The sequence below is a fragment of the Microcaecilia unicolor genome, chromosome 10 (genome assembly GCF_901765095.1).
Source record: "Microcaecilia unicolor chromosome 10, aMicUni1.1, whole genome shotgun sequence".
In the NCBI taxonomy this organism is placed as follows: Eukaryota; Metazoa; Chordata; class Amphibia; order Gymnophiona; family Siphonopidae; genus Microcaecilia; species Microcaecilia unicolor.
The window spans coordinates 18,471,326-18,485,426 of NC_044040.1; the positions used below are offsets into that span (position 1 = coordinate 18,471,326).

Below are 14,101 nucleotides of genomic sequence, written 5' to 3' on the forward strand. Positions count from 1 at the left end.
GGAAGAGGTCACTAGACCACCAGGGCACTAGTAAGTAAGGGGAGGGGAGGCTAGCAATCAAACGGCCCGCCCACCAGCCTGCCCGTTTGTCCAGAAATCTGGACAAACAGGCAGATTGGCAAAACCCGCCCGGTTGCCTGGACATGCCCTCAAAAATAGGACATGTCCGGGTAAATCCGGACACATGGTAACCCTAATTCACTCATAGCATATGATACTAAAGATATATAAAATGCACAGACTGGACTTGTAATCTGTCTTTTGCCATTTGTGGGACACACACAGAACACAGACGACTGTCTGACACTGGCTTTAGTTCATATAAAGCATATAAGTGACCAGATACAAAGGAAAGAGACCTTAGTTTCACAGATTTCAGTTTGTTTCACTCTTGCAAATTTGTATTTACTATCTGTTTAACTAAAATGCAGACCAGAAAAGCTGCACCCAGAGCATGTGATCAATAACTAAAATGCAGACCTGGAAAGCTGCACCCAGAGCATGTGATCAATAACTAAAATGCAGACCAGGAAAGCTGCACCCAGAGCAAGTGATCAATAACCAAAATGTAGACCAGGAAAGCTGCACCCAGAGCAAGTGATCAATAACTAAAATGAAGACAAGGAAAGCTGCACCCAGAGCAAGTGATCAATAACTAAAGTGCAGACCAGGAAAGCTGCACCCAGGGCAAGTGATCAATAACCAAAATGCAGACCAGGAAAGCTGCACACCTAGAGCAAGAAATTACTGGGACAGAGGAAGAATTTTGATTTCAGAGGTATCACCCTGCACTTGTATAAATTCATTGTCTTTTTTAAAAATATAAAATCAGATAAAATTGCACACTAGTGTTATTGTTATGGGTGCCTCAGAGCCTAGTAAATCCAAGCAGGACATGCCACTACCAGACAAGGAATGGTTGCTATGACAGCAGTCCATTCCAAATAAAAAAATCAAGTGAGACCCTGTATCAGTACATGAACCTGCACATAAGCTGCTCGCACCCTTTTCCGGCGGCGGCCACGCTTCTGTTGCTGCTCCATCAGATCACCAGCAGAGGCAGGTGGAGACACAGCTCTCATGCTACGGACCACCTGGATACTGTCCTCAAGGAGAGGTGGCAGCCCCAGCTCTCTCCGTTTCTTCATCTTCATGGCCTGGAGCTCTTGAAACCCACCGAGAGTAAACTGTTAGGGAGGGAGGAAAAAGTATGAGGGTGAATATAAAAAAAGGGCCATGAAGAATTGGGAAAGGAAAGAGAAACAGAGAGGCCAATGCAGGAAGCGTACCGTTAATGAGCACTGTACACACAATGCAGAAAGCGGTTGAGCACAGGGCTTAACTCACTTGGTAAGTATGGCTGCACACCGCATTAAAAGTAATAGTAATGTGGTCATTACCTATTTCCTGCAATGCACAGGACAAAAATGGTTTTTGATGCACGTAGAACATGAGAAATTTTTTACCAGGTCTGGGGCAGTGTAAAAGGCTTGGTTGAAAGGAGCTGGTGTCCAGTGGCACCCTCCACCCGACCTGACCCCCCTGTCTGGACATGTGCACAAGAGCTGTGCCTACCACATAGCTCTTGTGGACATGCGCCAGGAACGTACCTCCCCCTTTACCGACCAATGCTCAGCACTGACAGCGTGCTTATAATTTGCATGCTGTTAATGTTAAGCATTGGTCACATAAATCAAAACTCGTGTTCCAGCCGGTGTTTTCCGGAGCTGTTCTCTACAGTGCCGGGGTTCTTTTCATCTCCCCCTCATTCCTGCTTGTTGATGGGAAATACATTTGTCCCTCATGCAACGGACTTTTTCAAGATGGCCATTGGCAGTCCTGCAACAGAACACTGTTCCCAGGTCATCAGAAACAAGGGAGTCAGTTCTGGGTCTTCACCTCCTTGTGTCAAGTCCTTCACACTGACAACTCCAAGAAACTTGAGTTAAATTGATCTTGTATGGGAAAATAAAGAGAAAGAAAAGAAATGGATCACCCACCACAACCACCTTCCAGAGCAAAAGCAGGACTTTCTTCATAGGGAAATGGGGAGCAAATCCACTGCAGAACTTTGTCACCATGGTAAAGAGCACAAGAGCAAAGGGTTCATCACCTTGCAGAGGAAGACCTGTAAGAAAGAGATCAAGAAAGTAAGGAGAAACCTCACCCCTAGTCCCCTCATTCCCAGAACCTTATCCAAAGCTAGAGCTCTTCAGCTTGGAGAAAAGACGGCTGAGGGGAGATATGATAGAGGTCTATAAAATAATGAGTGGAGTGGAAAATGTAGACACGAAGCGTCTGTTTACTCTTTCCAAAAATACTAGGACTAGGGGGCATTCGATGAAGCTACAAAGTAGTAAATTTAAAATGAATCAAAGAAAATGTTTCTTCACTCAACGTGTAAATAAACTCTGGAATTCGTTGCCAGATAATGAGGTAAAGGTGGTTAGCTTAGCGGGGTTTAAAAAAGGTTTGCATAGCTTCCTAAAGGAAAAGTCTATAGACCATTATTAAAATGGACTAGGGGAAAATCCACTGCTTATTTCTGGGATAAGCAGCATAAAATGTTGTGTACTTTTTGGGGATCTTGCCAGGTATTTGTGACCGGGATTGGCCACTATTGGAAACAGGATGCTGGGCTTGATGGACCTTTGGTCTGTCCCAGTATGGCAACACTTATGTACTTAGGATTCTGAATGGAATCTTGCTACTCGTTAGGGTTCTAAATGGAATGTTGCTATACACTTTGAAATTCTGCATGGAATCTTGTTATTCTATAGAATTCTAGAATCTTGCTACTCTTTGGGGCTCTACATGGAATGTTGCTATTATTTGGGTTTCTGCCAGGTACTTGTGACCTGGATTGGCCACTGTTGGAAACAGGACGCTGGGCTTGATGGACCTTTGGTCTGCCCCAGTGTGGCAATATTTATGTACTTATGTTTAAGACTGAAAGATTTGCCCCATAATTCCTGAACTTCATGGCTTGAAATTGAGAGTTCCACATGGTGGTGGCAGGGACAGTCCAATCATTAGTCATCTAGGACAGTGATTTTCAACCCAGTCCTCGGGGCACATCCAGCCCGTTGGATTTTCGGGATATTCACAATGAATATTGTAACCAGGTCACCCTTCCAGGTGAGAGCCGGGGTCGACCCTGCTTAGCTTGGCTAGCTTTTCCCCAGTACGAGCTGCAACCACCGCCTTGCTGCACTGCTTGTCCTAGTTTAACTGCTGACCTGCGCCCAGGATCAGCTCACGACTGGGACACACAAAACTCCAGCAGTCTTATAGTTCTTGAAAACCACAGGTCTTTATTTTCTCAGCATCTTTTAATACAGCTTTAATCTTCAAGCAGTTTCTTCATCAAGAATGCAAGAGTCAGTTCAGTTTTTCCACATTCAGCTTATTAACACAGTCCAATCTTAACTCCGAATATCACACCCAGCAAACCTTTGTCTTGCTCCCAATTGTAGCCTCCCCTCATCAGCACTATCTTCTACCCTTAGATAGTTTATGGGTTAGTTTCTTCCACCAGTGGCTTCCCCACTGGATTATTTTACCCTCTCCAAGTATGCACAGCTTGGGCCACACTCCCGCCACCAAAGCCTTTACCTTTCCTGAGGAAGTTTGAGCAAACCCTCCAACCTCAATGCACTCCTCTTTACCTTCTCCTTCTACCTCCTCTTTATTCCACTCCATCTCCTCCTCCCCAAGCTCCACCAGCTGTTCCCCATCTCCAGGATCAGACCTCATCTCCCAATCAGTCACTCCACCCTCCCCCTCCTGGGAGCTCAGCTGACCCTGCACTGGCTTCTGGGGAGTGTAGTTTTTCCCCTGCATTACAGCTTTCCCTGGCAGTTTGATCCCTAGATGGCGCCCTGTTCTCCTAGCTGGGCTGAATGAACGGGGATGATGCCAGCTGAAAGACCCACTATCCCCTTTCCCTCACACCAGCCCTCCAGAGTGCTCACAATATGCAAGTAAGCTTGAAAGAGGGAATGGAAAAAGTATTTACATTGGTGTGATATACAGGCCTCCCTCTCAATCAGAAGAAATGGACAGAGATTTAACTGAAGCCATTCACAAGATAGCTATGAAAGGGCAAGTCCTACTGATCGGTGATTTTGATATGCCGGACGTTGATTGGAGCGTCCCTGCTGCGAGGTCATCTAGAAGCAGTTGGTAATGGAACCCATGCGGGACAAAGCTATTCAGGACCTGGTGCTTACAAACGGGGAGGGTGTTTCTGATGTTACGGTGGGTGATCATTTGGCATCTAGCGATCACCGGATGGTATGGTTCAGTATTAAGACACATGAGGAGAGGCCTTATTCAAGACTGAAGGTTCTAGAGTTCAAAAGAATTAACTTTACCAAGATAGGGGAATATCATCTCCAGGAAGAGTTAGTTGGATGGGAACAGCTGAAGGAAGTAGAACAGCAGTGGGCAAAACTTTTAAAGGTGATAAACCCCCCTGTTAGAAAAGTATGCCTGACTGGCTGGTTGTGCCTCGAGGACTGGGTTGAGAAGCAGTGATCTAGGGCAGCAGTTTCTGAGAGGAAGCAAAGAGCCAGTGTGGTCAAAACAAAACATTCCATCTCCACAGCCACATCAATGCCTGCTTTCAGCTGCAGGAAGATTGGGCAGGTTTCAAATGGCCCATTTGTCCCTGTAAGCGGCTTTTGGAAAGTATTCTATATGTGTATATTTACCAAACAAATTGTTAATATTTAAAAGTATTGGACTAGATTCTATATCTTGTACAATCAATGGCGCTAAGCCACGCAGACTACTGTAACGGAATCTATGCGGGATGCAAAGAACAAATCATAAAGAAACTTCAAACCGCCCAAAACACAGCAGCACGGCTTATATATGGAAAAACACGTTTTGACAGCGCCAAACCACTCCGAGAAAAACTGCACTGGCTTCCAATTAAGGAACGTATCGCATTCAAAATCTGTACGACAGTTTACAAAATCATCTACGGTGAGGCACCGGGATACATGACAGACCTCATCGACCTGCTACCCAGAAACACCATAAAATCAGCAAGATCATACCTAAACCTCCATTACCCAAGCAGCAAAGGACTCAAATACAAATCCACCTATGCTTCCAGCTTTTTCTACCTGAGCGCACAATTGTGGAACGCACTACCAAAAGTACTAAAAACCACACTCGACCGCATGAATTTCCGGAAAGCACTAAAAACAGAACTGTTCAGAAGGACATATCCCACCGACCCAACATAAAAAACCTGGACATCTGCGACACAAATTGACCAAAGATCGTAACGGACTTGCCCTAACTCTTCCTTTCCCTCTCAAAGTTCTCCCCAATTGTCTTTACCATACATGTATCTCACTCTACGATAATATCACCTTGATATTAATCGCAACTTGTATTTGTTCATACCGAAATCGGTTAACGCCGATTACGGTACCATGGAAGCCACATTGAGCCTGCAAAAAGGTGGGAAAATGTGGAATACAAATGCAACAAATGTATATATATATATTTTATAAACCTGGCCTAAAGTTAGACACAGTTTATAGACTACGCCTAGCGCCCGTTCTTGTGACTAAATTTAGTCACGCCCATTTACACCAACTAAAACCTGGCATAAAAGCATACAACTAATTTAGGCGCGGATGGGGCATATTCTATAAACACTGCGCGTAAATTTTAGAGACACCCACAACCCACCCATGCCCCTCCCATGGCCCCTTTTAGGTTATGCTATGCACGAATTAGTACCGATAATTGCTTGTTTACATCAATTATCGGCACTGATTAGCTTGCTATCCAATTAAGCTCCACACCCATATCGGTTACATGCGCTGATTTGCGTGCAGAACTGTAGTCACCTTTTATAGAATCTGGGGGATAATCTGGGAGTGATAGTATTGGAATGATCATGATTCTAGAGTTAATTATCAAAATGATGATGGGGGGAGGGGTCACTAGGAATGTAAAAGTTAATTGATGGGAGCAAGACCCAAGACTGCTCTAGGGTGTCTGGTATCCTTGCAGTTGCCGAGCGGGTGCCTGGGAGATGGGGGATAGCTGACTAACTGAGGAGGTACCTAGAAGTGCTGGGGTAGGGGGTAAAAGGTAGCTGGATTATTAGGGGGCTGGGACTGCTGGGGAACAAATATTTGTGTGAGGGCAGGGTACATGAGAGAGAGAGACGGACAGACTGGATGAGGGCAAGATCCAGAGGAATACATTTGTAGAAGGACTTTGACGCTGTATGCGGTTGTTTGCGTCAACTATCGTATCATTGGCTTCATGCCTTTTATAGTGAATAGATGCTGAGACATACTCAAGGTTCCTGAAGTGGGCATATTTTTGCCGAAACACGGGACTGTGTTGAGTTCATTGGTCTTTGGTAATAAAGATTTTTATCCCTCTACCTCTGGAGTCCTACCTGATTTGGTTGTCCTACGTCCCTTCCCTACTCTGTTAGGCAGCACTCTTCCCATAGGGAATCCTTCCTTGCTGTGTTTTAGAGAACGATGGGGACCTGGATCATAATGGGGTCACCAGCATGCAGTTATCTCCACTGAATATTCGTGGTTAGCAGATAGTGGTTAACCGGCTATATCACTTGATATAGCCAGCTATCCATGACTATTCAAGCGCTGGCCGGTTAAGTTTAGTAGCCAAATCAAACTGCCTAAATAGCAGTCCTATCTTTGGCCTCTATAAGCTTGACTGGCGAGCGCTGAATATTCACTTAGCTGGTTAAGTTTGAGCTGGCAGAAAAAAAAACAAAACAAAAAAACCCAAAACGGGCATTCAATGCCTGTCACCAGAAACGGCCCAGCATTGAATATCCAGGGTCAGCACCAATTCCGGCACTTATGCGGGCTCCCTCCCTTGGTTTCATTTGTTTGGAAAAAAAAAAAACAACAACTTTGGGAAATAGGCTAGCTGGAATTGGTCAGTGGTGGTTGGCAGCCAGATGCTATGGGCTGGAGGTTCCAATAAACAAGGGGGTCATGAGCGATGTAATGAGTGGGAGATGCAGTAATTGAGGCAGTGACTGAGGTCGAAAAGAGCTAACAAGGCGGTTTTACAGACGGTACTCCGTAAACCTCTAGAGAGCATCACTGCGCCTAATTAAGTGTTACCAAAGGTCTTCTTCAAGATCATTTTTTCCATATCCTTCCGTCATATTTGGACCATCATGAGATAAAGTATTGAGACTCCTGAAGAAGGCCTGTTGGTCGAAACATAGTACTGTGTCGAGTACTTATTCATCAATAAAGTTTCGGCCTGCCTTTCAGACATCGCTGCCTGGATGTCCAACCGGCATCTGAAACTGAACATGGCAAAGACTGAGCTCCTTGTCTTTCCACCCAAACCCTCTTCTCCTCTTCCCCCACTTTCTGTCTCTGTTGACAACGCCCTCATCCTCCCCGTCTCTTCAGCCCGCAATCTCGGAGTCATTTTTGACTCCTCCCTCTCCTTCTCTGCCCATATCCAGCAGACAGCTAAGACCTGTCGCTTCTTCCTCTATAATATTAGCAAAATTCGCCAATTCCTCTCTGAACAGACCACCCGAACCCTCATCCACTCGCTCGTTACCTCTCGTCTTGACTATTGCAACCTTCTCCTCGCTGGCCTCCCGCTTAGCCACCTATCCCCCCTTCAATCTGTCCAAAATTCCGCCGCACGTCTTATCTACCGCGTGAACCGATACTCTCATATCACCCCTCTCCTCAAGTTGCTTCACTGGCTCCCAATCCGCTACCGTATACAGTTCAAGCTTCTCCTATTGACCTTCAAGTGCACTCAATCTGCAGCACCCCATTACCTCTCTACCCTCCTCTCCCCGTATGTTCCCACCCGTAACCTCCGCTCTCAGGACAAATCACTCCTTTCTGTACCCTTCTCCACCACCGCTAACTCCAGACTCCGCCCCTTCTGCCTCGCATCACCTTATGCCTGGAACAGACTTCCTTAGCCCATACGCCATGCGCCCTCCCTGCCCATTTTCAAGTCCTTACTCAAGGCCCATCTCTTCTCCCTTGCTTTTGGTGCCTAACCACCTTCCCATTCCTGATACCTACACTGACTACATAGTTTTTACCTTTAGATTATAAGCTCTCTTGAGCAGGGACTGTCCTTCCCCATGTTTAAACTTGTACGGCGCTGCGTAACCCTGGCAGCGCTATAGAAATGCTAAGTAGTAGTAGTAGTAGTAGTAGTTTTTGAGTTGAAGTCCTCTTGGTTTGTCCTTTGGAAGCCACTGTCCCACTGTCCTCTGCCTCCTGTACTTCTCATGGTACTTTGGTGGACATTGTTTGGCAGTGATGTGGTAGGTTGGAGGTGCAGTAAATGTGGGGGGTTGTTTATGGTTTTATATTTTTCAGGTTGTGATGTATTTTGCTTTTGAGGATGTGCAATGGGTTATTGTTCAGATGGTTTAAATTATTATTATTATTTGCAGCATTTGTATCCCACATTAGCAGGCTCAATGTGGCTTACAAGTCACCGTATTTGGGAGCTCCAATACGGTCGATGTTAAAAAACACAAATAGAACCAGGGTAAGGAAAGGTAGGGGTAAAATGGGAACAATAAATGGCAAAGATAGAAGAAATGGCATTGTCTTTTAAATCAGTGCAGTGTTGAGGCTGCTAATCAGAAACAGCAGGGTAGGCCTTACAAAACAGAGAGGTCTTCAAAGTTCGCCTGAATTGTAGATGATCATGTATGGTTTCCACTGCTTTTAGTAACGCATTCCACAGTTGCGTACTTAAATAGGTGAAATTGGACGCGTGGGTCGTTTTATATTATTAAATGGTTACCAAGGTCAGTGATTAGCCTGAGTATGATGATGCCTTGCATTGTTTCATCACATCTGTGCTGGTTGTACTGTGTTGTTTTGACTGTTCAGAGATGAAGATTTCTATTTTGCTTATATCGTAAACCATCCATATTATAAAAACAGTTCTTGTATTATAAAGCGCTCTCGTTCATTTTGATTGGAAACAAGTATCTAAATTTGGCAATGAAATTAAATATTTGTGCAATGGACTGGACCTGGTGCTCTGGGTTTCCTACATTGCTTTACAGAAATAGACTCTATGGGCCAGATTCAGTAAACGGAGCTGCAAAGTAGGTGTCGGGAAAAACTTGGGCTCAGCGCTAATTTGTAAAGGGCTCTCAGGGCTAAGTCCCCTTTATAGAATGGTGCCTAGCAGGGATTCTCATGGCAATAGTCGCCGAGAGGGGGGGCAGGGGGGACAAAATTCCCCGGGCCCGGGCCTCCAAGGGGGGCCTGGCACCGCAGTCCCACCTGCCCTCCGTCGTCGACCGTCTGCCCCCTGCATTGAAATCGCAGTCTCACTTCCGTGAAAGCAGCGCTGCAGGCAGCAAAACGCCTCCCTTCAGCCCTCCTTCCCTCCCTGTGTCCCGCCCTCGTCTGACGTAACTTCCACGAGGGCGGGACACAAGGAGGGAAGGAGGACCGAAGGGAGGCGTTCTGCTGCCTGCAGCGCTGCTTTCACAGAGGTGAGACTGCAATTTCAATGCAGGGGGCCCGGCCCGATGGCGGAAGGAGAGGGGGAGCTGCAGCGGCGACCTTGGGAGGGAGAGGGGGAGCGGTGGCGATGACGTCGGGGGGGTGGAGGGGGGAGTAATGGCTGCGGTGATCTTGGGGGGGGAGCGGTGGCGACCTCAGGGGGGTGGGACCCCTGGCCCGGCCCAGTCTCTCGGTGGCCCTGCCCATGGCCAGCTTTAGGCGGGAGCACTTACACCAAGTGAAAGCTGATGTAAATCCTGGCATGCAACTTCGGTGTTCAGCCCCCAAATTCTAGAACACTGATGAGTCGCACATGAGAGGATTTGGACACGGCTGTTTATGGACTTGCGTGCGGCCAGATACGTGCGCAAATCTACATTAGAGCCAATCAACATCAATAATTGAATGCTACCAGCCAACTATTGATTGTGATCAGCTCATTAACAAATGTATTTGCGGGCAGATCTCAGGATCATGCACAATTTGGGGTGCCATTCATAAAATCCAGGGGTACACATCTTGCCTTTAAGATACTCACTCAGTTCTGTCCTGAAAGTCTCTCTGATATTCTTCCAGTCAGGCTGATCATTCTCCCACTCCAGTCGGATGTTCTCAACCATTAAGTACATGACACTTAGTAGAACCCTGAAACAGACAATTTATTTATTAGGATTTATTTACTGCCGTTTTGAAGAAATTCACTCAAGGCAGTGTACAGTAAGAATAGATCAAACATGAGCAATAGGTAATTACAACAGTAAAAATATTCGAACAACAATACAAAGTATGGCATAGTATACTACTTGCAATGACAACACAATCCACCTTATAATTGAAAGAAAAAAATGCCTAGATTTCGACCCAAATCGGGAGATAGAAGTTTATCTCACAAAAACGAATAAATCGATATAATGGAAAGCCGATTTTGGACGTTTTCAACTGCACTCCATCGTGGAAGTGTACAAAGTTGACGGGGGTGTGTCGGAGGCGTGGAGAAGGTGGAACTGGGGCGTGGTTATCGGCCGAGGAGAGATGGAGGCCTTTCGCTGATAATGGAAAAAAAGTATGCGTTTGTAGCTAGAATTTAGGGCACTTTTCCTGGACCCTGTTTTTTCACGAATAAGGCCCCAAAAAGTGCCCTAAATGACCAGATTACCCCCAGAGGGAATCGGGGATGACCTCCCCTGACTCCCCCAGTGGTCACTAACCCCCTCCCACCACAAAAAATGATGTTTCACAACTTTTGATTTTCACCCTCAAATGTCATACCCACCTCCCTGGCAGCAGCAGGTCCCTGGAGCAGTTGTTAGGGGGTGCAGTGGACTTCAGGCAGGTGGACCCAGGCCCATCCCCCCCTACCTGTTACAATTGTGCTGCTTAATGCTTAGTCGTCCAACCCCCCAAACCCACTGTACCCACATGTAGGTGCCCCCCTTCACCCCTTAGGGCTATAGTAATGGTGTAGACTTGTGGGCAGTGGGTTTTGAGGGGGATTTGGGGGGCTCAACACACAAGGGAAGGGTGCTATGCATCTGGGAGCTCTTTTACCTTTTTTTTTTTTTTTTTGTAAAAGTGCCCCCTAGGGTGCCCGGTTGGTGTCCTGGCATGTAAGGGGGACCAGTGCACTACGACTCCTGGCCCCTCCCATGAACAAATGCCTTGGATTTATTCGTTTTTGAGCTGGGCGCTTTCATTTTCCATTATCACTGAAAAACAAAAATGCCCAGCTCACAAATTGTCGAATAAAACATGGACGTCTATTTTTTGGGAAAATACGGTTCGGTCCGCCCCTTCACGGACCCGTTCTCGGATATAAACGCCCATGGAGATAGACGTTTTCGTTCAATTATGCCCCTCAATATGTACTAGAACATTATAATTGGTAGTGAAGGGTAAGGCAAAGTTGTAACATATAGATGAGTAAGAAAGTAGGAAGAATTAGAAAATAAGGTAATTGATTTGAAGAAAGTTGCACGTGAGGTCAGAGAAATGGTTAAATATTATCTCAGCTAGGGTAGGAGTGGATAAACATGTCCCGCTGCAGTATGTGCAGCCCGAGTCACTCCTTGTGTGTGTCAGTGAGACTAACAGGTTAGTTACTTCTTCCATTAAAGGACTTCAGGACTGCAGCAACATCTTTGAGGGTCTCACACTCTGCCCATGTCACATACTTTTCAGGCTGACAAAGGGCTCAAATCTATAAGGTCTCATCTTCTGATTTTATTCAGTAACATGGGCAATGCATTACCAGTTAAGACCTTTTAAGCTCATGAAATGATTCCACTTTTCTTTTTAAAAACATCAAGAGAGAGAAGTTATATACAACACTTTTAGAGGTCATAAAGGAATATATAATAGTCATTGGACGCAGAATGTAGATCATCGCAACTTAGAAATCTTGTAGATCAGAGGTTTACATTAGTTACAATTTAAGAGAATACTGAAATTCTAGATAATTTGTTTATGCTAGGAATGTTATTTGTTTAGAGACCTTTATACAACAAGACATGTAATTTTCTGTGAAACTTAATAAACAAATTTGAAAATAAAAACATCAAGAGAAATGTTAAAACCTATCCCCGCCTCCCAACCACCAGCCCCGCCTAGTCAAGATCGGGAGGCGGGGCTGGTGGTTGGGAGGCGGGGATAGTGCTGGGCAGACTTATACAGTCTGTGCCAGAGCCGGTGGTTGGGAGGCGGGGCTGGTGGTGGGGAGGCGGGGATAGTGCTGGGCAGACTAATACGGTCTGTGCCCTGAAGAGCACAGGTACAAATCAAAGTAGGGTATACACAAAAAGTAGCACATATGAGTTATCTTGTTGGGCAGACTGGATGGACCGTGCAGGTCTTTTTCTGCCGTCATCTACTATGTTACTATGTTACCATGTATAACTTAAACACACTCACAGTAAAATAATTATTCCTTAGAAAAAAATCAAACTAAATTCCCCTTTATGTACAGTGGGGGAAATAAGTATTTGATCCCTTGCTGATTTTGTAAGTTTGCCCACTGACAAAGACATGAGCAGCCCATAATTGAAGGGTAGGTTATTGGTAACAGTGAGAGATAGCACATCACAAATTAAATCCGGAAAATCACATTGTGGAAAGTATATGAATTTATTTGCATTCTGCAGAGGGAAATAAGTATTTGATCCCCCACCAACCAGTAAGAGATCTGGCCCCTACAGACCAGGTAGATGCTCCAAATCAACTCGTTACCTGCATGACAGACAGCTGTCGGCAATGGTCACCTGTATGAAAGACACCTGTCCACAGACTCAGTGAATCAGTCAGACTCTAACCTCTACAAAATGGCCAAGAGCAAGGAGCTGTCTAAGGATGTCAGGGACAAGATCATACACCTGCACAAGGCTGGAATGGGCTACAAAACCATCAGTAAGACGCTGGGCGAGAAGGAGACAACTGTTGGTGCCATAGTAAGAAAATGGAAGAAGTACAAAATGACTGTCAATCGACAAAGATCTGGGGCTCCACGCAAAATCTCACCTCGTGGGGTATCCTTGATCATGAGGAAGGTTAGAAATCAGCCTACAACTACAAGGGGGGAACTTGTCAATGATCTCAAGGCAGCTGGGACCACTGTCACCACGAAAACCATTGGTAACACATTACGACATAACGGATTGCAATCCTGCAGTGCCCGCAAGGTCCCCCTGCTCCAGAAGGCACATGTGACGGCCCGTCTGAAGTTTGCCAGTGAACACCTGGATGATGCCGAGAGTGATTGGGAGAAGGTGCTGTGGTCAGATGAGACAAAAATTGAGCTCTTTGGCATGAACTCAACTCGCCGTGTTTGGAGGAAGAGAAATGCTGCCTATGACCCAAAGAACACCGTCCCCACTGTCAAGCATGGAGGTGGAAATGTTATGTTTTGGGGGTGTTTCTCTGCTAAGGGCACAGGACTACTTCACCGCATCAATGGGAGAATGGATGGGGCCATGTACCGTACAATTCTGAGTGACAACCTCCTTCCCTCCGCCAGGGCCTTAAAAATGGGTCGTGGCTGGGTCTTCCAGCACGACAATGACCCAAAACATACAGCCAAGGCAACAAAGGAGTGGCTCAGGAAGAAGCACATTAGGGTCATGGAGTGGCCTAGCCAGTCACCAGACCTTAATCCCATTGAAAACTTATGGAGGGAGCTGAAGCTGCGAGTTGCCAAGCGACAGCCCAGAACTCTTAATGATTTAGAGATGATCTGCAAAGAGGAGTGGACCAAAATTCCTCCTGACATGTGTGCAAACCTCATCATCAACTACAGAAGATGTCTGACCGCTGTGCTTGCCAACAAGGGTTTTGCCACCAAGTATTAGGTCTTGTTTGCCAGAGGGATTAAATACTTATTTCCCTCTGCAGAATGCAAATAAATTCATATACTTTCCACAATGTGATTTTCCGGATTTAATTTGTGATGTGCTATCTCTCACTGTTACCAATAACCTACCCTTCAATTATGGGCTGCTCATGTCTTTGTCAGTGGGCAAACTTACAAAATCAGCAAGGGATCAAATACTTATTTCCCCCACTGTATGTTGAAA

The 14,101-nt window shown here is 45.7% G+C and overlaps 1 protein-coding gene across 1 annotated transcript in view; it reads right to left on the bottom strand.

Moving 5' to 3' along the window:
- STRIP2 (striatin interacting protein 2) overlaps positions 1-14,101 on the bottom strand; it is an 82,926-nt gene that overhangs the window by 42,720 nt on the left and 26,105 nt on the right. The window contains exons 7-9 of the mRNA XM_030216999.1: positions 10,078-10,184; positions 2,001-2,128; positions 1,005-1,187 (exon numbers count right to left, since the gene is read on the bottom strand). Of these exons, the coding sequence (XP_030072859.1) occupies positions 1,005-1,187; positions 2,001-2,128; positions 10,078-10,184 (418 nt within the window). The remainder of the gene's footprint in view (positions 1-1,004; positions 1,188-2,000; positions 2,129-10,077; positions 10,185-14,101) is intronic.